Raw genomic sequence first — 24,760 nt, forward strand, 5'->3', positions numbered from 1 at the left:
TATATTTATATATTCATATTGATAATTTGCTCAAAGAAATGACAAGGATGCTGAAAAGAATCACGTGGATTAACACATCATAATTGTTACCATTCTGATATGTCATCTTTCTCACACTCATATTTAGCTCAAACTCACAGTGGTTTTGAGTAAACTCACTTAATGAGAGTTGCTTACCATACAAACACTTGTCCACACATGAAATGGCATTACACAAACCATAAGAGACTCAAGCAACAGAAGAGAAATTATAACACACAAGGAATGGTCAAGGATTATTTTCAACACTATAATAAAGCTTAAAGCCTTACTTGTGCAGACTGAATCCCCATCCACTGAATGTACTGAATTATATTATTCCCAAGAATTTCTCAGGACTAAGAGTACTCTTTAACTCTTCACAGGTGCATCAGTTGGCTTGAGCGTGATCTCGACATTATCATGGACACCTTGAAGCAGAAGCTCGCCATCATATGCCACTACTTTCCTCTTCTTCCCTGCTCGTAGTGTCCCCACAAGTGCCTCAAATATATTTGCACATTGCTCATCATTAAACAGCGTGCCAAAAGTGACCTTCAGAATACAAGCCATGTCTTTTTCGTCACAAGAGATTGGTGACAAATTCCAAAAGTACATTAGCTTGTGACTGTATTAGTTGAGAAATTCTTGTAAAGATCAAATTGTAGACCAAATCAATCATGGATAAGTCACATGTCCATGTGCTTAAATTCAATGTATAATATAAAACCTACGGTAAGTTACACTATTCACAAGTTGTGAATAATGCAGCCCATTCTTCTAACTTTTTACCATACAGGGAAAACATGTCTAATTTATAGTAAAATCCATTCTTGACTTGCTTTGTCCACTTCTGCTACTGGTTTTGTCAGCAAAATAAGTCCAACTCAAGATTAAGATTAAAGTTGAACAATGTGCTGCTACAATTTGCATATAGATGATTTGATTGAAGAAGACTCAGAAACACACTCCCTTGATTGATGCATTATTCTATGTAAGCAAATGTATGAATGTATATCAGTATATAAACAAAGCAAACTGTCTGAAGGCTGCTACCCCATTTAATTAAGATCATGCAGTGTTTGCCTTGCTGGCTCAAAGAATCAAATCAACACCTTAACTTTTCTTCCTGCGATGTTCTTCTATCTGTTTGTTTAGATAGACTAAAGGGGCCAGAAATGACAGTGAATACAAGACAGAAGATTAAATAGAACGAAAAGCTTCTGGATACAAAGGAAACGTAAATGTTTCTTGCAGTAGTATATCACCATTCACCATTATGGCAAAGACAGTTGGTACTTCGTCCCTTCTTATTGATATAGGTTCCAAAACTTAGCATCCCACCAGATTTTAGCTCAGTTTCAGATCTGAGCATAATGGTAAAATTAAACCCCAATTTCTCATCTTCTAGGATCGTTTCAAAGGGCGTACATAGATCCAGAGCTAGGAACAAGTAATATAGAATAAACTAGTAAAAAGCAAGGAGCAAATCAATACATGAACCCACGATCTAGATCCACAAAACAAAATATCAGATTCGTATCAGCAAACTCTGCATCGAGTGCTGAAAGATTCAAAAACAAGATTAAATAGAAAAGAGAATCCTTTTGTGTACCTTGTAAGAGCCATCTGGCTGGGCCTGGCCAAGCCTCTTTATTTCTTGTTTGAGTCGCTCAACCTCTTCTTCTACGTTCATGGTTTCAGCTTTCAAGGTCGTCTTCTCCGAGCACCAAAATGAAAAGATCTATTTATTTATTTTCTTTCTTTTTCCCTCGCGCCTGATAACGTTTCAACCAACTTTTATATTTCCAGTCCGTGATTATTTTCCGGGAAAATGGAGCCATGAGAATGAACGAATAAAGAACCAGTAATGTGCTGCCAACAATGCCCATGAACACCTTTTGCTGTTCCATGATCAGATGTTACTGTTAAAAAACTTTTTAAAAAATTTTAAATTAAAATATACATATAATTCTTTAATTTTATATAAAATTTTATTTTAACCTTTTAATTTTATAAAATATTTTTTAATTTTATAATTTTATTATCATTAGTTTCATCTCAATAAATTTTTAGGTTAAACTTTTCAACATTAATAAAATATTTTTAAATATTTACTTGTTAAATTTAATTTTTTTAAAAATAATGATGATTTATATTAAAAGTAATTATCTAAAAATAACATGTGAGAGTTAAAGAATTAAAAAAATATCATATAAAATTAAAAAATTAAATTAAAATTTTATATAAAGTTAAAGAATTAAAAATATGCTTTAACCTAAATTTTAATATTAAATTAATTCAATAAATATTTAAAAAATTAAGAAATTATTAATACTCCATCTCATCTTATTTATAAAATAGAGAAAAAAAATTTTATATCTTATTTATAAATTACATTATTAAATTTTTATGACTTTTTCCTTTATATTCTATTAAATATTGATGAGAGAATGTACATCATTAAAATATGTACATTTGATATAGGTAAAGTTAGTGACTTACTAACTTATTGAATTTTTAGATAAAATTAATGGGTACTCTCTCCTGTTCAAAATACCAGTATTTTTTACAAGCTAATCTTGGTTTAAAATATAAGAACCTTAATATTTGCAAGAAATTTTTTTCCTCATTTTATTCCTTGTACTACATCCACCCTAAATTATAAAATACTTTTAGGAGAGATTTGATATCTCAAAATATAAACACATTGAGAAAAATAAGGTTTTACTAATGATACTTTTTTAATATTATCATTTTTATTATATTTTCTCTTTTTAACATGTTTTCATAAATGGATCATTAAATAAAGGGTATTTTAAAAATTTATATTTTTGTTTTGAAAAAATTAAAGTTGTAAACTATAATTAATGAATTTTATGGGTTTGTGTAACTTTGCTTAAAAGTGTATTATATTTTAAAACTGAAAGAATATTTCTTGAATTCTCATGTTTGCTTATTTATGACTTTCTTCTCACTTATTATAATTTAAAACTAAGGATAAAAAGAATATATATATATATATATATATAATTTTATTAGAATAAAGATTTTGTAAGCATGCAAAGTATTGTTAAGAGATATTTATATTTTGGATTGGAAGAATAAATAGGACTATTTAATAGTATAGCTCCCTCTAATCTTGTATATAAGTCATTTCCAATTCCATCATCAAAATTAATAAGCACCTCACTAGAACTAATAAAATTTAATTAAATTATTTACTTCTCTACAAAAGTTAGAAAATTTTCAGTTTATTCTTATTAAATATAACATCCTCAAAAACATTTCATCTCATATATAACTTTTTACTCTATTCTTAAAAAATTAGAAAAAGATCAAATTAGAAGAAAATAACTAATAATATATCTTTGGAAAAATATAATTATTTGTCTTACATTTTTAATGTATTTTAGCATTAGTCTTTATATTTTTATTTCATTATTCATAGTCCTTTAAGCTTTATATGTATCCAATGTTAGTCTTTATCATAATTGTTGGAGTTAAATTCTCTCTCTCTCTCACTCACTCTCTCTCTCACTCACTCTCTCTCTCTCTCTCACGCACGCACACTCTCACTCACTCTCTCACACTTACACTTGTTTAATTTTTTTGACAAGTTGATAAAATTATGATGAATAATATATAATCTGAGCAAAATGGCTGCTATTTTCTTCATAAGGACTAATTAATTTGGTTGTCAAACTTGTCATTTTTAAGTTTTTAAGTATTAACATTGCATGCATATAAAATCTAAGAAACTTGAAATAATAAAATAAAAAATAAAAACAAATACCATATCGCGCTGAAAGTATAGATGCATAGGGATAAAATTTATATTTTCCGTATATCTTTTTTCAGGGACGTATAAAAAGAAAAATATTTCTTTTAAAAAAAATAAGTTATGGATTAGATGGGGCGATACATATGTAAATTCTCCTCCCGCAGACCAATTTGTTTAGCCCCTATCTGAACTCTCTCCCCACGTCGGACGCCGATATCATACAGTGTCATCTTTTTTCTTTTTTAAATATATAATAAAAAGACAAGCCATAACTTGATCTGCAAGTATTGAAATAAAGATAAAAAAATCAAAAAAGTGAAAAAAGTGAATTAGCCGAGACATAGAAACAAGTAAATAGACAGAGAAATTCTACTATGTGACCTTTTTTTGACTAAGAAAAAAAAAAAGGAAACATTGGTAAAAGGCATCTTGTTAGAGGGACATTAGTGGTAAAGATCAAATACAATTGAAAAACTAGAATTAATATTTTATTCATTAAATAATTTAAATAAATGACTAAAATATCTCTTTAAACCAATAAAATTGAAAAACAAAAAAACAAAAGCTACTTGTTCCATACATATACCTCAAGTTAGAAGCATTGCATCTCAGCCAGTATCCTCAAAAAAACAAGGCTTCTGATTCGGGTGCAAGATACTGGCTAGAGGTGCAAGACTTCTAACTAGGGTACAAGGCTTCTGATTTTGGATGCCAAACTTATGGCATGAGGTGCATGTGTTTAATAAGTAACCTTTATTTTTTTTAATTTCATTGATTTAAAAAAGGTATTTCGATCATTTATTCAAATTATTTAATAAATAAAATATTAGCCTCAGTCCTTCAATTTATTTGATCCTTAGAACTAATTTTCCATCTAACAAGTTTTTTTTACTAATTTTTTCAAGAAAAAAAAACTCCACTATGCCATCCAGTTGAAGGAGAGAAGTTTTAAAAACAAATTAATTATTCTGAGATATTATTATAAAGAAACCTTTTTCAGAAAAAAAAGGAAAAATTATATTTAATTTTCTCTTAAAAAAATCAATCACATATGAGAATCAATACTCAATGAGTTATTGTTAAAATAAAAATATGATTTATTTTGTTTGAATGAAACTTATTATTGATATGATTAATTCCTTAAAAAGGAATTGGATGTAATAGTCTAAGAAAAAATCCACTAAAGATCACCATGACTTTCTTCATTTTTCAGTCACGATGTAACATAAATCATCTCATTGTCGTCAAGCTAGCGAGCGCATGCTTGAAGAAAGATTTCTTATTGAGTCATATTCCAGAGAGAGAGAGAGAGAGAGAGAGAGAGAGAGCATAGGACCGGAGGGGATTTTTAATTTTTGATGGTTATGCCGTGTTGGTGCAAACTTGTTTGTCGTCTTCTTAGTAACTTTCCAAAATGAAAAGGCATCGTCGCTGCTCCGTGGCTTTGTGCGTGAAGTGAAGTTGACCAAGTCTCGCTGAGTTTATCTCATCGTCTTCGAATACTCAACCACTCCTCAGTCCTCACACTGGAGACTGTGGACTGGATGTTAGTTTCTGGTTCTCCCAAAACTCAAATAATCAGATCAAGAATCCAATTCACCAGATGGATGATCGATATCTGAGTGTTGTGAATTGGTCTGATCTTCCCAAGGAACTATGGCTGATGATCGGCAAATGCTTCAAGAGCCACATCGACCTTCTCCGATTTCGATCCACCTGCAGCTTATGGCGTCGTTCCTCTGTTCTTCCCTCTCGCACAGTTTCTCCTAGCTTCACTCCGATAATCGCCACTTCTTCTGGCCAGCGCCTACTCACCGCCACCACAATCTATCGTATCGAACTTTCCGATCTCTCCGAAACTGTTTCAACTTCTTCTTCTCCTCACCCAAAGTCTGGTTGATCAAGGTTGAAGAATCCAACTACGGCCGTCTCTGTCTCTTGGACCCTTTCACGTGCAGTAGACTCTTGCACTTCCGTTCGAGGTACCCTTCTGACTCTTTCCCTAAGGTGTTGAATCTGTTGAACTTTCGATTCGTCGAACTGGTAAAAGCATATTCTATATCATTAAGTGGTTCTGGTTTGAGGTTTCCTCTTCCTCATCGTGAGATCAGTGGGAAAGTGGTGGCGTTCCCCAATTTTGCTTGGACCCAGGTAGAGAATTGCAGGTTCTTCACCGTAAATAGCGATGGAAAACTAGGGTTTTCGAAAATTGGTGATGATGAATGGACCCTTGTGGATTATAAGAACTTCTATTACGATGACATAATTGTTCATAAGGATCAGCTCTATGTTGTGGACAGATGGGGAACCATATACTGGGTGGACTGTTCTTCCCTGAAGTTGGTTCAGTTTTCTCCTCCTTTGTGTGGTTTGGGGAAGAAGAAGCATTTGGTAGAATCATGTGGGAGTCTCTATGTTGTTGATATGCATGTTGAAGGAGATCCTAACAACAACAAGGGCACGTACTATGAGGTGGTTGATCTGAAAGTGTATAAGCTTGATGAGGAATGGGGGAGATGGTTGGATGTGAAAAGCTTGGATGAGCGTGCGTTTGTTTTGAGCAAAGACTGTAATTTCTCTCTTTCAGCTCAAGACTATCATGGATGTGAAGAGAATTGTGTCTACTTCAGTTATAGAGGCTGTGCTTCTATGTTCAGCTTAGAAACTTCCACATTTTGCTCTGCCAATGTCTTCTGGCCTTGCCCAACTCTATTCAATACGTGACTATGATAAATTATTCAACTATATTAGGCATGTTCCTCTAGAAAACTGTAGAGTTCTTGGTTTTTCCTTCCTCCGACCTGAGAACTTTGGTGCAGAGGATTGATTTTCTTGTGGGTATAGTTTTGATTCTGAAGAGGAGGTTCTTTTTCCATTAATTGCTGTGTCTATGGAGCTATTATGTGCATTGGTGAAGATGATTGCACCTTGTCTGTTTCAGCTGAATGTCCCAATTATTCTTTGTATATAATCCAGTTGGATTGTGTATGGTTAAGCCTGAAATAATCAACGGCAAAATCATAGCATGCATGAGTAGGAATGTAATATGTATGATGAAATATTCTTTCCGTACCAAATCATAAAACATAATAAAATAAAATTTTATTAGTTCATAAACATTATATTCTCTTTTTACTTTCTTTTTTTTTTTGTAAATAGAGCGTTAAATTAGAGGCAATTTTTAGTGTTTATATTTTTGTTTGGGGAAAATAAAATTGTAATGTATATTTAATAAATTTTATTTATATGTATAATTTATCTTAAAATATTTTATAATTTAGTGTGATGTAGCCAAACAAAGATTGGGCAATTCTCACTTTCTCTCGTATTTTTATTTTTATGTTCTTTTTAATTAATCCGTAACAGGATGCGCCAATCCAATCAAATATAATATAACTATTAATTTTTTAGAACCTAGGCTTGTTACATAACCAGCCATAAAAACTTGTATGCCATATAGAGTTTGAGGTTGTTGAGCTGCCTCATTTAGTCTGGCAATATAGTTAAACATAATTTTTATTTGTACTGTGAACCCTTTTGGTTAAAAATTTCAATAAGAAAAAAATTATATATTATTTTGAGAAATATTTAAATAGATAAAATGCATCACGTTATTTGTAATTTGTTCAGTTAAAATGCTTCAAATAATTTAAATTAAATATTATGTGACATTTTTTAAATTAATTTTATTTTTATAATATAATATACATTTGATTTCTTACTTTCTCTCTCTCTCAATTATTATTAATATTAGAATCAATTTATATTTAATATCATTTAAATGTCATGTTTTTATTGAATATATTATAAATGACATGATGCACCTAGTTTACTTAAGTATTTCTCTGATTTATTATCATCATTTATAATTTGATAAAAAATAATTTTGTCCCATAATAATTTTATTCCATTGCCAGATGAAAGAATTTGTGTTTGAAGCCATAATTAGTTAACAAGGATTTAGGACCTGTTTATTTAAGCTTTTTTTTTTCCCTTGACAAAGTCATTTATTTTTGAATTTTTTGTGAAATTTTATTATTTTTGTTTAAAGTTTAAACTTTTAAAATAATAAGAATGTAAAGAAAAGAGATTTCTAATTATTTTAAAGAGTTACAATAGCTTCTAAAAATAATCTCACTTTATAGATGAGAGAGAATGCTATAAAATGAGGAGTTGTATGAAGATATTACAAAATTTTAAAATAATTAAATAATGAATTATATTTTAAAAAGAGATTCACAAAAATATTATAAAATCTAAAATAACTAAATAATAATTATTTTTTCATTATAGCCAAGCATAAAATAATATATATATATATATAATATTTTATAAAATTTTTATAACCTATAAAATTATTAAATTAAATTATATTGCTAGTGCAAAGTTTTTGTTGGTAGGCTATTTGTAAATATTGGAAGCCAATTTTGGACTATCTTGATTTTAATTTTAAAGTCTTTTTTAAAAGGTTTTATTTTTTATTCCTATTTTATATTTATTATTATAAAATTATAAAAATTTAATAAATTTATTTCATCACCAATTTGTACAATATAAACTTAATTTAGACAATTTAATCAAATATTAAAAATTTTTAAAATTTTTATAAATAGACTATCCATATGTATTATAGATAATTCAAATTTATATTAATTTTTTAGAATTTTTATAAATTTTTATTTTGATAAATATAATATTAAAAATAAAGATAATCTCCTAATTGAAAATTTTTAAAAAATATTTTTTAGAAAAAAGTTGTGAGTTAAAAATTTTAAATTTAGACAGTTTAAAATACATTAGGATAATCAATTTATAAAAATTTTAAAAAAATTTAATATTAAATTGAATCATTTAAATTAAATTCAAATTATCTAGATTTATTAAAATTTTTATAATTTTTATTTTAGTAAAAATACAATAAAAACTTTAAATTAAAATCTGGATGATCCAAAATTATTAGCATTAAAACTGATTCTACAAGTATTATATAAGTGCTTTGTGAAGTTGAAAGCATGCCCAGACTTGGTAAACTTACAAGCTCAACTCACTTAAATTTTTTATTATGAAAAAAAGTGTTGACAAAATAAATGGCTGCTTATAAAATTTTTAAATTATCTAAGAATAAATTGCATCCAAAAAGATGGGGCATGGTGAGTCTCCAATTCTCCTCTCTTCATTTCCCTCCATTTCTATAAAAAGGATACCATTTGAATGATTAAAAAATTAAAAAATAGTAAAAGCCAATTAAAAAGAAAGCATCCACATCCTGTCCTCCCAGCTTTTCTCCTCCTACCCTTCATTGCACGCAGTTTAAAGTATTTATTTTTTATATTTATTAAAATATTAGTAAAAATTTTAACAATATGTTTTATTAGTTAATATAGGTGGTTCAAATTAACATTAAAAATTTTTAATTTTTATAAATTGAGTATCTAGATATAATCTAGATAGCACAAGTTTTAATATTAAAATTATGAAAAAAAATTAATATTAAATTTGGGTCCAAATGTAATATTAATTTTTTTATAATTTTTATAAATTGATTATCAAAATATAATTTAGACAGTAGAAATTTAATTATTATAATTATAACATTTTTAGTATTAAATTTTGGCCATCGATATTAAATTTAGACTATCTATATTGGTGATTAGGTTTAATAAATTTTTTAATTTCTATAAATGGACTATTCAAATATAATCTAGACAATACAAGTTTAATATTAAAATTTTAAAAAAATTAATATTAAATTGAGGCTTTTACACATATAGCCTATATTATAAGACCAAGTAAAAAAAATAACATATCCTTTTTAAAATTTTAAAAATAAAATTTTTAATATTTAGATTATAATTAATTTAAAAAACTATCCTTTTTAATATCTTTTTTTTCAAATACCAGAAGATTTAAAATATAAGAAATCTTTGGAATGAGAAAAACAAATACAAAAGAGAAGACGGAATTTAATGCGAGAGAGACGAATGAGAAATAGCAAAGCAATGCGAGTGAGCCACAGTCACAACGATGAGAGACAAAAGCGATGTGAGATACATCAACAATATTTGATAGAACCGAGCATGCCAGCAGGAAAACGGAGCTACAGATTCATGATTTTTTATTTTATTAGTTTAGGTATTTGATTTTTTGTGATAAATTAAGAGTCTAAAATTTTTTATGGACTTTGTTTGATCTATTTTGGACAAATAATTATATTTTTTTGTGTTACTAATATACGATACTATATCATTGATATACAATTGTATATCAATTTTAAATAAGGTCATGTCTGATTGTTTGGCTATATTGATCTATGATAGTATATCAGTGATATACTATTATATATCACTGATATATAAGTTATATCAGTAAAAACTTACTAATTTATTTATCATTAATATATAGCTGTATATCAACGATGTAGTATTACAGATCAATAATGGAATTTCTCTTTAATGTTTAATATCGTCTTTGTAATAGTTGGGAAAAACAGAGAAGAAGAGAGAGAAAAGTTCTGCAATGAAAATAGTGATCCAAGCAAATCAAATCAAAAATTCTGATAAAGAAAAGCACTGTACGAGAGATGAATATAATGATTTAAGAAAATCATATCAAAAATATGATGAAGAAAATATTTAGAGATGATAAATCAGAGAGGGAGCATGCACAATATGATTTTTTATGATAAAAATGAAATATCTAATAGTTGAAGATTAGTTAAATCACATATATTCTATTTTAATAATAAATTTATTCTAGGGATAAAAAAGGAAAAACACATCTAATTAATTTTATAAATTGGCCATATTTCAAAATATTTAAAAACTTTATTCATAATTTATGAGATTTGTATTTTTTTAGGTCATTGGGCTAATTTTCTCTATTAAATTTGGGCTATCTATATTAAATCTAAATTGTTCAAATAATTGATTAGATTTAATAGAATATTTATATTTTTTAATGAAATTTGGGCAAGACTTGAAGGATATTGGATTTGGTTTGTCTACACCTTGGGTAATAGCAGGAGATTTTAATGAAATTGCTGACCCAAGTGAGTAACGTGGAGGTGCTAGAGTGAATGTGCACAGACATAACGTGTTTAAAGATTGGATTAATCGTTGCAATCTTATTGAAATAGAAGCTAAGGGCCTTTTTTTTTACTTGGAAGGGTTCAAAATGGAGCAGTTATGATAGAATCTATAAGAGGCTTGATAAAGCCTTATGTAATTCTCAGTGGCAAAGTTATTTTCTTAATGCCATTGTAAAGATCTTAGCTAGAATTAATTTAGACTATCATCCTATGTTTATTGATACCGAACTAGAGAGAAAGAAATGGGGAAAGCATCCTTTTTGGTTTGAAGCTGCGTGGTTGGTTCATGCTGATTTCAAGAATTTTTTGAATAACTACTGGAAAAAGAATGTTGCTACTCCGAGTGCTCTAAACATGCTGAAAAGGGATCTTTATTGCTAGAATAAGGAGGTTTTTGGTGCTATTGTTGAAAAGAAACGAATTCTACAGCAACAATTAAGTAATATTCAGACTTTGATCGATGATAATTGTGATGAAATGTTGTTAAGAAATGAGGAAGAGATTCATAAGAAGTTAAATGAAGTCTTATTGCAAGAGGAATTTTTATGGTTTCACAAATCTAGAGGTGTATAGGTCTCAGATGATATAAAGATTGGTAATACTATTTTTAAGTACTACCAATATTTGTTTAGTGAATAAATTATGGACAAAGAATGGCATGTTACTAAGCAACAATGGGGTGATATTAGCTTTGATTTGATGCAGCATGTTGGTAAACCTCTCTTCGATGAAGAAATTAAACTTGCTTTTTATTCTATGGGAGCCTTTAAGGCACCAGGTGAGGATGGTTACCTTGCTATTTTTTTATCAACATAATTGGGAAGTGGTAGGACCTAGTATGATGGAATTTATTAGAAACACGTAGGATGAGCCTTCGAGGTTAAGTGAAATTAACAAAACCTTATTGGTAATGATTCCAAAGATTAATCACCCTAAATTTGTAGGGCACTTTTGCCCAATTACTTTGTGTAATATTTTATATAAAGGGGTTACCAAGATTCTGGTACATAGGTTGAAAAGGGTGTTGGATAAGTTAGTTTCTCCCTTTCAAGCTAGTTTTATACCTGGCCGTAACATATAGGATAATATAATTGTGGCAAAAGAGCTTGCTTACATGATAAGTAAAATGAATAAAAAAAAGGGTACATGGCAATTTAGATTGACCTTGAGAAGACTTACGATCGTATGAACTAGGGCTTCATAATTGGCGTGCTAAAAGAGAGTAGTTTACTTGAACACATTATTGATCCTATTGGATTCTATATGAAATCAGTGAAAATGGCTGTGACTTGGAATGGTGAAAAAGGGAGTGGTTTAGACCTACAAGAGGGGTGAGACAAGGAGATCCTCTCTTTCCTTATTTGTTTGGTTTAGCTATGGATAAATTATCTCATATAATCTCTGATGCTATTAATGATGGAAGGTGGGAACCAATGAAAGCTGGTAGGAATGAGACTCTTGTCTCTCATATACTTTTTGCGAATGATTTGTTGTTGTGCTGTGAAGCGAATGTAGGCCAACTGTGTAATGTAATGAAATGCTTGGAGATGTTTGGTAACATCTTGAGTCAGAAGGTAAATAAAGAAAAAATAGCATATATTTCTTGAAGAATGTGTCAAGAGAATTATAGAATACACTCTGTGATGTTTGTGGGTTCTAGTGCAAAGATGAGCTTGGATGTTACGTGGGGGCCTTTATTACTCAGGGCAGAGTAACATGAAACAAATTTTAATATTTGATTAATAAAGTACATAACAAGCTATTTGGTTAGAAGAAGCAAAATCTGTCGCTTGCAGGTAGGATCACATTGGTACAATTGGTAACCTCTCATATTCCTATTTGTACTATGCAACATAGTCATATATCCTATAGGTGTTTGTGTTGAAATTACAAAGTTACAACGTGATTTTATTTGGGGTTCCTTTAAGGGGAAAATGAAAATTCATGCTGTTAGCTGAAATGTTATGTGTAAGCCTAAAAGATGTGGGGGCATGGGCTTGCGTGATTTAGCTAAGATGAATAAAGCTTTGATGTGTGAGGTTGGCTAGAATATTCTTGTTCACCCTAACAGTCTTTGTTCCAGTGTTCTTCAAGCTAAATATGAGCGTGGTGTAAACCTATATGAGGAATGCTAAGTAAAAGACTTAGATTCTATGTTATGAAAATTCCTTGGTAAATGCTAGCTTGATCTTGTGAGTATGATAGCTTGGGAATGTAGAGATAGTAATAGAATTAATTTTTGGAAGGATTTATGGTTGGGAAATGATGAAAGACTCCTTGATGTTTGTTTTAAGATACCTGAAGGGAGATTAGTGGAGTGCAAGGTTAGTGATATGGTGAATGAAGCACAAGAATGGAATTCTTGTATCTTAAGGATTACTTACTTGAGGAGATTTTGGTGAAGCTCCGAGCACCCTAAAGCCGGTCTATGGGTTAGATTGTATCAATAGAAAGGAGCAAATCATAATAATTTATGTGTTTTTCATATGCATCACAAACTAATAGTGAACCAGGGGGGGTGTGTGTGATAAGGGCTGGGAGTTGTGTGGAGTTGGAAGGGTCCGAGAAGAATTCAAGTTTTTTTTTTGTGGCTTTTGAGTAATCTTCAAAGAGGAGAGCAAGATTATTAGGTAGTTCTCCTAATTGTTGCAGATGTGTGCAATGTGTGGAGGATATTCTCCTTGTTGTTTGTGATTATGAAAAAGCAAAATTTACATGGCTTCAACTTGGTAGATCTGAAGTAAATTATAATTTCTTCCAACTTAACTTGCGTGATTGGATAAATGTGAATATGAGGGGTAGATTTGACTAAAGCAAAATTTTTGTTGTGGCTACTTGGTGGCAATGGTTTTGACATAATAAAACCTTATTCGATTCTAATTTTGTGATGTCTGAGAACCCAGTAGGCGTTATAAATCATTATGTTTGGGAATTAGATAATTTGATGGGTGGTGATTTTTCGATTATTTTTAGAAAAACTGTTATTGATGTTAGATGGTCTTGTCCTTCCTTGGGGTGGTTTAAATTGAACTTTGATGGTGCAGCAAAGAGTAGCTTAAGTATGGCTAGGTGTGGTTGTCTGTTGAGGAATAATAATGGAGACTAGGTGGTTAGATTTTTTAAGAAAATAGGTGATTGTTTAGCTATAAATGCAGAATTATGGGGCATGCTTCGGGGAATTAGGTTGGCGAAGAAACTATTAATGGAAAATCTAATAATTGAAGGAGATACGGCTACTGTCTTATCAATGTTAAAAGATGCTTGGGTGGAGAAGAAGTCTGGCAATATTTTTCTTGATGATATTTGTAGAGTTTTTGATTTTTTTAGAAATATTGTTTTCAGTCATATAGGAAAGGCAACTAGTGTACGGATTGGCTTGCTAATTACAATTTTTCACATGATTTTTCATTTATTTGTTTGTGGGATCTTCTTGATCCTTTACAAAATTTATTGTGTAATGACTTTTTGGGTGTTGCCCACTTAAGAGAAGTTTTAGTAATGGAATAAAGTAGGGTTTTGCCCACATTCATAAAAAAAAAAGAATATTTATATTTTTTATTTTAACAAATTTTAAATAAAAACAAAAACATGGAATATGGACTTTATACAAGGGTGGGTGAGAGAAGAGAAGCCGGTCAGACAAACCTGTGGATGCTTTCTTTTTAGTTGCCTTTTATTACTTTCTGTATATTTTAATAATCTAAACGGTAACGTTTTTCAGAAATTGGAGATGCCCCATGCCCAAATACATGTTATTATGATCTTCAGCCTGGTAAAATCAAGGCAAACTTATCTAAATTTTTTTAATGAAACAATATGCGTCTGACGGTGGGACAATTGTGAAGTGAAAATATTTCCGTTGTATCCAAAAAAAGACTGAGTGAAAAAGTGTTTTCTTTTCTTTTTTTAATCCCTTTCGAGAACCGGCAAGGAGTGAGTCCACCACCAGATACTTTCAATTTGAATCGTACATTCGTTTTCTGCTCTTATTTCTCTTTCCCTATTCACATTCTTCGCTTAGGGGTTTTCCCGATCTCACCATGGCGGAAGACTCAGCAGCAGCGCCTCCATCTTCGGCTTCATCATCTGCTCCTCTTGGCTCCTCCGTGATCTCCATAGTCAACAAGCTTCAGGACATCTTCGCTCGGGTCGGAAGCCAGTCCACCATCGATCTTCCCCAGGTCGCCGTCGTTGGGAGCCAGAGTAGTGGCAAGTCCAGTGTTCTCGAGGCTCTTGTCGGCCGCGACTTCTTGCCCAGGGGTAGTGATATTTGCACCAGGAGGCCTCTGGTGCTGCAGCTCGTGCAGACTAAGAGGAAGCCCGATGGCACTGACGAGGAGTACGGGGAGTTCCTCCACTTGCCCGGCAAGAGGTTCTACGATTTCTCTGAGATTCGAAGGGAGATTCAGGTTCTTTTATCATCATCATCGTCATTATATGTAAAAATTGCATATTTTGCTTTTTTGTTTGTTTTAGCTCGGCCATGCTAAAATACGAAAGCTATTTCTGTTTTAGTTGCTGAGAAATAAGTGTGAATGTAGGATATTGAGTGGAAGTGAATTCTTCAGCATTTCAAGTTACGGTTTACTGTTTAGGAGATAGAATTTGTTGTTATTGGATTTGAGGAGTTCGTTTCTTAATGAGTTTGGGATGCTTGCGGACCTGGAATCTAGCTTGATGCTCTATTTAAGTTATGATCGTGAGCAGTTTTGATAATCTTACTTACACCTTACAAATTATGAATTCTAGTTTGTTCCTCTCGAGTGAAAGTGAACTTCATTGGCTATGATAGTAAGGAAAAATTTTCTTCCATCTTCAATGGCAATCGCATAGCACACAATTTATGCGTTATGACAACTCAATGGCTTTTGCTCCTGGGTCTAGCTGCGCGAAAGTGGAATATGTATAATTTGGTTAGAGACAAGCTTTTATATGGCTGAGGGGAGCATAAAACATATGAGTTTTTCGATTCTAAAAATCTGGGTTTGTTTTAATCATATTCTCTACTTGAGTTCTGAGTAACTATCTGCTGGTCTATCAAGTGCACTTAAAAATCTATATTGGAAATCATAATTTCCTTATATTCATGCATTAGAAAATTGTGATAGTTTTGGCCTTAACTTTGGATTGAAGTAGTTCTCCAGATAATTCAATTTGTTCAATATCAAGTGTGTTTTTGGCTGAGCTTTCCCTGTGTTATGCATATAATTCGGTTATTAAATTATCCTATTGTTGTGTGGCTTTGGACTGACAGGAAGCCCTGTCTATCCATGGCTTTCCTATGTATTTGGTGCAGTTTACATTTTATGGTTTTACCCTGGAATGGAGAAATCTTTACCCTAATATTGTAGATACTGTCTTCTCTTTCAACCATTATTATCCTTTATGTTCAGAGAAAAGGTTAGCTTGAGCGAGACTTGTGCTCCCCAATATTTGTGCTTGGCATTCTTTTTTCAGTAGTCATGGCAGCTTTCTGTGCTTTGCCAACATTACTAACCTCTTGATGGCTATTTTTGGTTTATGTTGTAGTCTGTTGGAATGGGTTTCATGATTTAGATTATTTGCATGTCATAAATTGTATCTCTCAAAAGTTAATGCACTAATTAGGTAGCGTTATCTTGATACCCTACTGATTTGATTATTTTCCTGACTGTTTAACATTATATCCTATTGAATGTAGGCTGAAACAGACAGAGAAGCAGGGGGAATAAGGGCGTCTCAGACAAACAGATACGGCTCAAGATTTTTTCACCAAATGTTCTTGATATTACACTTGTAGATCTACCTGGAATCACAAAGGTTCCTGTTGGAGACCAGCCTTCTGATATTGAAGCTCGAATAAGAACAATGATTATGTCATACATTAAAACTCCCACCTGTCTTATTCTCGCTGTTACACCAGCTAATTCAGATTTGGCCAACTCAGACGCTCTTCAAATGGCAGGGGTTGCTGATCCGGATGGTGAGTTTTTGTTTTCATATGTCTAAAACAATGGTAATTTCTTTTCTTTCTATCTGGTGGGTTTTTTATACGTTCATTTTTCTATTTCAGGCAACAGAACAATAGGAGTAATCACAAAGGTACACTATACGTACTATCTAATATATAACCTATTGATTTGTTTATTCTTTTCCCCCCTGTTTCCATCTCTGATAAGGTTTGCAAACATTCCTTGAAAATAGCTGGATATCATGGACAGAGGCACTGATGCTCGGAATCTGTTACTTGGGAAAGTCATTCCTCTCCGACTTGGTTATGTGGGTGTTGTTAATCGTAGTCAGGAGGTAATGATATTTTACTGTGATGAAGATGGTTCTTAAGGCTAACTGAATATAGTTCAGCATGTATTCTGGTAGAATTTTTGCTGGAAAGTGATTGTTAATTGTGCACACATAAGGACACAGTTACAAACAAATGTGCATCTATTTCTGGTAGATTGGGAGTTGAACCTAGGACGTATACCCAACTTTGTATTTGTTGGCTACTTGATCAGCTTGAAGGTAAACATGCAATGCTGAAACCTGATTTGTCTGTGTCTCTTTCAATCAGGATATCCTAATGAACCGAAGTATAAAAGATGCTCTTATTGCTGAAGAGAAATTTTTTCGCAGTCGTCCAGTAAGCATTACCACTGACTTGTTAAATTCAAGCTTTCTGTTAATGTATATATTATTTATTATAAATATTAATTTGTGCTATACTCAGATTTACAGTGGTCTAGCAGAGAGCTGTGGTATTCCTCAATTGGCAAAGAAATTAAATCAGGTAAAGGCTTGCCAACATTGAACTCTCAAATTTTCTTTTATTATATATTTTCTGCTTCAAAGTTCAAACTATATCTTGTGCTCACTCATGCTGTGGCATAGACCCTCTGTTCCCAAACTTTCTCTCTTTACGCTTCTATATCTAGATTTTCCTTTCAACACATGCATGAGATGAAAGACTTTCTTCCTTGGTGTCACATAACCTAATCGTTTCCTTTTACAAAAAGAGAGAGAAGAAAACATCAAAGACTTGCTTCTAATCCATTCTACTTATATTGACAATGCCAATTTAGGTATGCATTAGGAAATATGTTTTTAATTGTTTCTATCATTCGTTGAATAGAGATAAAGACAAAGGAGAAGAGGGAGAGATGAAGTGAACTTTATAGGTGGTTTTATTCTATGCCAAAAATTGTCACTTTAGGATTATTCGATGGAGTGATACTGATCAATTTTTTAACTTTCTCAGAGCAATATGTGTAAATGTTGAAGAGAGAAAGAGTTACAGGATTAGAGGGGATATGGAATGTGAGATACATTCTTTGATACCGAAAACCAAAGTATTTATTTGCTTAGAAGATTTCAGTTTTGTAGTTTGGGATTGATGCATGTCAAATGCTTCTTACATTTATTTGCAGATTCTAGCCCAACATATAAAGGCTGTTCTCCCAGGGCTGAGAGCTCGTATAAGCTCTCAACTGGTATCTGTTGCAAAGGAGCATGCAAGCTATGGGGAAATCACAGAGTCCAAGGCATGTATCAATATTTGGTTGTGTCCTTATGACATTTTACATGTGCTTTATATGTATTAATATTTGCTGTTACTAAAAAGCAATATATCATCTGATTTGGCTGGTGGTTTGCGTTATTATATTTATAATTATAATTCTTTATCTTCAACAGGCGGGTCAGGGTGCTCTTCTCCTAAATATTCTTTCAAAATACTCTGAAGGTACCTAAATATTCCTGTTGTGTGGTCTGTTATCTCAACTTAAATCTTTTTGTTGTTAACTCATTTGTTTTTCTTCTCTTATATTTGCCAAGCATGTAATTTACATGTATTGTTCTTTGCAAATGCTGTAATGATATTCTTTCCTTTTCTTTTTTGGGTGACAACAGCATTTTCCTCCATGGTAGAGGGTAAGAATGAGGAGATGTCAACATCTGAGTTATCTGGTGGAGCCAGAATTCATTATATTTTTCAATCTATATTTGTGAAGAGTTTAGAGGTATATATTTTTGTATTTACATTATATTCTATAATTTTTTAAGGAAATCATACCAATTCTTACAGCGTATTGAAAGGATGGGCAAACGGATGGTTTTTTTTTTTTTCCTTATTTCTTTTTGAATTAAAAAGGTGGATTGATGTGGAGTTTTAAAATGGCAGTTCAAACTAGCCTTTCTCTATGGTTCATAACCCATTCCTGCTTTTCCACCCATTCTTTATCCATCTATTTGAGTGGTATCTAATCCAACCATCAGCTGATTACATGAATCAGTGCAACACAACCTGCATACATATTTCTATCTGTTCAGGCGGCCACATTTCTATGAAGCTAATTTCTTTGAGATGTAATTTCTGTATCTCGCAGGAGGTGGATCCTTGTGAGGACTTGACTGATGAAGATATTCGAACTGCTATACAGAATGCAACTGGGCCTAAATCAGCATTATTCGTTCCAGAGGTAGCTCTTATGACCGTCTTCTCTTAATGAATAATAGATGACTGTGAATCCAACTTGGACACTAATGTAAATTTTTCCACAACTCAATAATAACAATGTATTTCCATTCAATTAGGTACCTTTTGAAGTCCTTGTGCGACGGCAAATAGCTCGTCTGTTAGACCCAAGCCTTCAGTGTGCAAGGTTCATATATGACGAGTTGATGAAGGTCATGTCTTATAGATAATCCTCTCCAGTCTCAATTGCATTGCCATATCTTTTGTTCTTAATTATGATTTTCTATCTTCAGATGAGCCATCGCTGTATGGTCAATGAACTGCAGCGGTTCCCATTTTTGAGAAAGCGTATGGATGAAGTAATAGGGAACTTTCTACGAGAAGGTCTTGAACCCTCAGAGAACATGATTGGACACATCATAGAAATGGAGGTGAGATCAAATTTAACTTAATATTTAGTGTTTGCTTCAATCTCCTCATTTCATTGCATGGCAATTTTGGTTCAGCTAGGTTACAAAGCTAAAATAATTCCACCAAAAGAGTGATACAAGTGGTTTTGAAGTTCAACATTGTTAATACCTGGACTTCACATTTTTTTCAACAGTGATAGTGCAGTCTTGACCAATCTTCCAACGTTCTTTAATTCCTGATTCCTCATCTGAACATCAATTTATGGTCAAGGCAGAATGAGTCAACTATTGCTACTGGAGGATTGGGGTGGTGTTGTTATGTTATTTTACTTTTCATTGACATTCATCTAGGTTGTGTTTTGTTTTATTTATGCCTAATACTTATTCTGATTTTTCTTTTCTTTCCTGGCAATGCTGACATTTATATATATATATATATTTTTTTTTTTTTTTGCTTTCAGAGAATGATTAAGTTTCTGATGTTTCTTTTTTGGGGTGTGTGTGAGTTTCACCTAATGCTTGCTTAATTGGTGGTCAAATTGGTTACCTTGTTATGGCTTTGCTGAATGATGCCTTTTCTCTTGGGAAAAGAAATCATAATGACATGCATTTTGTGGGAACAGTCCACATGTTAACTCATAATATTTTGAATTCTGATGATCAGACCATTAGAGTAAATCTCAACATTCTGTTGATGAATCTATTAGAGTAAAACCTCAACATTCTGATGATGAATCTATTAAAGTAAAATCTCAGCGTTTGCTAATTTTAATTTACTTGAATTTTCAGATGGATTACATAAACACTTCCCACCCAAATTTTATTGGTGGAAGCAAGGCATTGGAGATTGCAGGGCAACAGACCAAGTCTTCCAGGGTTCCTCTGCCAGTTTCCAGGCCAAAGGTATTGTGCATGGTGCTGGGCGCTCATCCAGTTGCTTGTTTCCCATGTCAGCTGTGGTTGCTTATTTATTCTTGCCATCCTTTACTTTTGTACTAAATAAAATAAACTTGTTGATTTTTCATAGGATGGTATGGAATCTGATAAGGGATCAACCTCTGAAAGAAGTGTGAAGTCTCGGGGCCTTCTTGCAAGGCAATTAAATGGAGTAGTGGCTGATCAGGTATGTGGTTGTGTTGCATTAAGCTGACCAGAATATAATTAATAGCATTTTTAAGTTATTATCATAATGTTATCACATCAATTTGTTTGGTTAATATAAATTAAAAAACAGGGTGTTCGTGCTGCATCAGAAGTTGAAAAAGTTGCATCCTCTGGTAAGTCCCCCCCCCTTCTATTTGATGTTCATGTGATGATGTATGTTGCTTTATGCATTTGCTTGTGTACTTTTTATTTATTTGTTTGTTTCTTTTCTGTCCAATCTTTAATCATATGTTTTGGGGATCTTTTCAGGAAACACCAGTGCAACAAGTTGGGGGATCTCATCTATTTTTGGAGGAGGTGATAGCCGTGTGTCTACAAAGGAGATCACATCAAGTAAACCACACAATGAACCAGTTAACACTCATAGCATGGAACAATCGTTCTCTATGATCCATCTGAGAGAGGTATCTGTGTGACGTTTATTATCTCTTGCACATATTATATTTTGGCTATATGATTTCCGAATATGCCCTGTTTTTTTGTAGCCACCTGCTGTCTTGAAGCCATCTGAGAGCAATTCAGAGTCAGAAGCCGTAGAGATTACAGTGACAAAGTTGCTTTTAAAATCATACTATGACATTGTCAGAAAAAATGTTGAGGATTTGGTCCCTAAAGCAATTATGCACTTCTTGGTACCACCCATCCTTCTAAGCTCTGCAAAAATTGATTCTTGTTGATTGGATATTTCTAGATTAAATGAAAAATAAAGTTTGCAGGAAAATTTGAATCGCCAAACCCTGGTGCAGGGTATGGCAAAATCCATTCCTGTTTATTTTGTCTGTTGAAATGTGGCTAAGTAAACAATATTTACTGGATCTGGTGCACGGTCTCTCACTTCTTAGCTTCTAGACGATTTTCTATCTGACATGCTCAAAAGTTATCATTACTTGTTATTTTTCTTTGTTGAATCAAGGTCTATTTGAACTCTCTTTAGTTGATCCAATTAAAATTTGGCTGGTGTTCCTTTTGCCTGATGCTTGTAGTTCCTAGACAGTTTCTCTCGCGTCCTTAAGAACTATTAATAGTTGCAATTTTTCCCTTTCTTCAATCTAGTTCTCTAGTTGATCCAGCTAGTCACTTTTTTCGGGGCTATGATAACTTTTGTTAGCATTCATGATATTTCTTTTGGAGTGTCTAAACATGTCTGAATTTTAAAGCACACAATAAATTCTGACAACTTGTGTATTGAATTTTATCCAGGTAAACAACACAAAGAGAGAGTTGCACAATGTTTTCATTAAAAAGCTTTACAGGTGACATAGTGGTTATGGCCTGCTATATAAATTTTGAATTATCTGTTGTTTCATCATGCTAAGCCTGCTTTGTTTGTTAAATTCAAATCAGAGAAAACCTGTTTGAAGAGATGCTGCAAGAACCTGATGAGGTAGCATTGAAAAGAAAGCGCTGTCGAGAATTGCTCAGAGCTTATCAACAGGCGTTCCGGGTGAGTAATCCTAATGCTTTAGTTGGCATTATTATTTTGAAATTAAATTTTGAGCATGGATGTCTTTAATTGAAAAAAAAGTGATGAGAAAAAAAACAGGAAAAAGAAACTACTGAGTAATGGCTAAATAGCATGATAGATATTGCAAAAAGGAAAAGGAGGAAGCCCTTTATTGATTTTCTATGAATATATGCCCATCATTTGCGCGTCTTTAATAACATTCATGCAATTATGGTCTAAAATTATTTAATTTTATGTTGAGCTTTTTTGCCTTTTCACTTAACTGCACTTGTGGCAAAATGTGGTTTGGTGTCTGATGACTGTATTTCTTCTTGGTAGGACTTGGATGAACTGCCACTGGAAGCTGAAACAATTGAAAGGGGATATAATTTGCCGGAATCAACTGGCTTGCCTAGAATTCATGGCTTACCAACTTCATCTCTATATTCTACAAGCAGTTCTGGAGACTACTATGCAGCTTCCCCAAAGAACCCAAAGTCTAGAAAATCTTCGCATTCTGGGGAGTTTCAATCGCCATCACATGCTTATTCAGATTCCAATGGAAGTGGAAGACCATTCACGTCAGGTTTCTATCCCACGGTCGACGATTGAGCTAGTGGAATGAATGTTACTGTCTGTCCAATTAGATTAATTCAAGTCATTTTATTCATTTTATTATAATATGCACCCCTCCAGGAGTTGGAATTCAGGCTCCTGGAGGTAGTCTGCAGGGAAATCACTGCCTTTTTTTTTTTTAAATATATATAAAAAAACATTAAATAGAATGGTCTTTGAATGTTGGCCAATGCTTTTTTCCTACTTCAATTGTTCCCTGCAACATATAGGATTGACACTCTGTCACAACAGTCCAGGGAAAAAGAAAGCTCTCTCAAATTTTTGATGATCAGATTTCAATGTGTTGCCAAGTGCTGTTCATACCAGTTTTCCAGGTTGGCCGTTAGGCTGTTAAAACACAGAACGCCGTGTAAAATGCAGTTCCAACATTTTATTGGCTGCAATGACATACATTTGAATGAGATATTATGATTGTTTTGCATGTTTGGGTATTTTCTACGGAGGTTTTCAATGAGCCCCCCCAATCCCCCGGGGGGTTTCCCTTTTCAAGTTGATCACTTGTTTGACTACAAATATATTATTTTCTTAAGTGAAGAATGTGAAATTTAAAGAAGTTTAAGATATAATAGTTGTACTTGATATTCTTTATTACATGGGGAAATAGATATGCGTAAGTCGTGTGCTTAATGAGACTCTCACAGAAAGGAAAAAGAAAAAGAAAATTTGATTTGTTTTTGCACAATTATTACTCTCCAAATCGAAAGTCATGCGATTGAGTCAATTAATTAGATTTCCATTTTATTTTATTTTAGCTATGATTCTTTCTTTTTCCTTTTTTATTTTTGACTAAATATTGAAAGCTTCATTCAAGCGGGAAAAAGCAGATACAAAGAACACCTCTATTTTAAAAATATATATAATTGTCTTCTAGAATTCAAAGTTATGATACATAAACTGTATAATTTTTTAGATTATATTAGGGAAAAGTTACAAGACGTCTCATGGATTCTAATTTTTCAGAAAGTCCCCTTAAATGTATAAGTAATCCTAAAATCTTAAAAACTTTTATAGTAATTATTTTTTGGTGTACACTTACCCTCCTTTGTGATGGACCAGACGGCAACTGACGGCAGCTCCGATGTCAGGGAGATATTTTAAATTTTTTAAAAGAGAATATTTTTAGTAAATATAAATTAAAATTAATTACGACTAAAGTTTTTGGAACTTTAGGTTTTTTTGCTAACTATGAGACTTTAGGGTTACTTGTGTATTTCATGGGATTTTTTGCATGCACTTAGCTTTTAATATTGGATATATTTACATTCAATTAAATCATGGCATGTTTATTTTAATATATTAGTTTAAGAAATAATAAGAATTTATTATAGAATAAATAATATATAGAAGATTTACATATCTTAATTTAATTAAATACATGTATTATAATTATATAAAGTTAAGTATATAAGTTTTCTCCTTTTGCGAATTAGAAAACACATATGCAACCTGCCTGATTTTCCTTTATATTTTTTACTAATTCATTATTAACTTATAAAAATTAAATTTAATTAATTTAAATATTTATAGTTATTAAGTGCATAAAATTGTTTAAATTGGAGATTGGGGTGGAGAGAGTTCATTAGATTATCAGGGTACATTAATAATTTTAATTTTTCAATCTAATGTGTTCATATAATTTTTATTTAAATATATTAAACAAGAATCAATGTAGAAACCATTTTTTTTTTTTCTCGGCTACAATGTTTCATGGGCTTGTTTGGCCCAGCGGAAAACTTGACTTGCCTAACAAGCAAAAGGCGTACGTTGA

At 32.0% G+C, this 24,760-nt stretch overlaps 3 protein-coding genes across 4 annotated transcripts; 2 read left to right on the forward strand and 1 right to left on the reverse strand.

The window, feature by feature from the left end:
• Positions 1–51: 51 nt before the first annotated feature.
• On the reverse strand, positions 52–1,821 carry LOC129305219 (costars family protein). 2 transcript variants are annotated; one of them, XM_054945205.1, is made up of 2 exons: positions 1,634–1,821; positions 52–573 (listed from the first exon to the last, which is right to left on the reverse strand). In XM_054945205.1, exons 1-2 carry the CDS (start codon positions 1,712–1,714, stop codon positions 391–393), a joined length of 264 nt encoding a protein of 87 aa, XP_054801180.1. In that variant the 5' UTR covers positions 1,715–1,821; the 3' UTR covers positions 52–390. The 2 variants fall into 2 exon arrangements, with proteins under 2 accessions (XP_054801180.1, XP_054801179.1); XM_054945204.1 differs by having other exon boundaries at positions 52–646; positions 1,634–1,783.
• Positions 1,822–5,132: 3,311 nt separating this feature from the next.
• On the forward strand, positions 5,133–6,919 carry LOC129306610 (putative F-box protein At1g65770). The gene is given in 2 exon segments (XM_054947285.1): positions 5,133–5,606; positions 5,609–6,919. Coding segments are annotated over 2 exon segments (1,119 nt in total). The 5' UTR covers positions 5,133–5,405; the 3' UTR covers positions 6,527–6,919.
• Positions 6,920–14,830: 7,911 nt separating this feature from the next.
• On the forward strand, positions 14,831–23,413 carry LOC129306048 (dynamin-related protein 3A-like). The gene is given in 21 exon segments (XM_054946362.1): positions 14,831–15,298; positions 16,570–16,591; positions 16,594–16,851; positions 16,942–16,970; positions 17,073–17,174; positions 17,440–17,508; positions 17,596–17,655; positions 18,293–18,406; positions 18,558–18,606; positions 18,774–18,883; positions 19,250–19,342; positions 19,458–19,550; positions 19,632–19,769; positions 20,538–20,651; positions 20,776–20,871; positions 20,983–21,025; positions 21,162–21,316; positions 21,398–21,544; positions 22,113–22,165; positions 22,257–22,356; positions 22,696–23,413. Coding segments are annotated over 21 exon segments (2,487 nt in total). The 5' UTR covers positions 14,831–14,929; the 3' UTR covers positions 22,969–23,413.
• The last annotated feature ends 1,347 nt before the right edge of the window (positions 23,414–24,760 follow it).

The sequence above is a fragment of the Prosopis cineraria genome, unplaced genomic scaffold, assembly GCF_029017545.1.
Source record: "Prosopis cineraria cultivar Desert tree isolate PC_DT_omini unplaced genomic scaffold, ASM2901754v1 PC3, whole genome shotgun sequence".
NCBI classification, from domain to species: Eukaryota; Viridiplantae; Streptophyta; class Magnoliopsida; order Fabales; family Fabaceae; genus Prosopis; species Prosopis cineraria.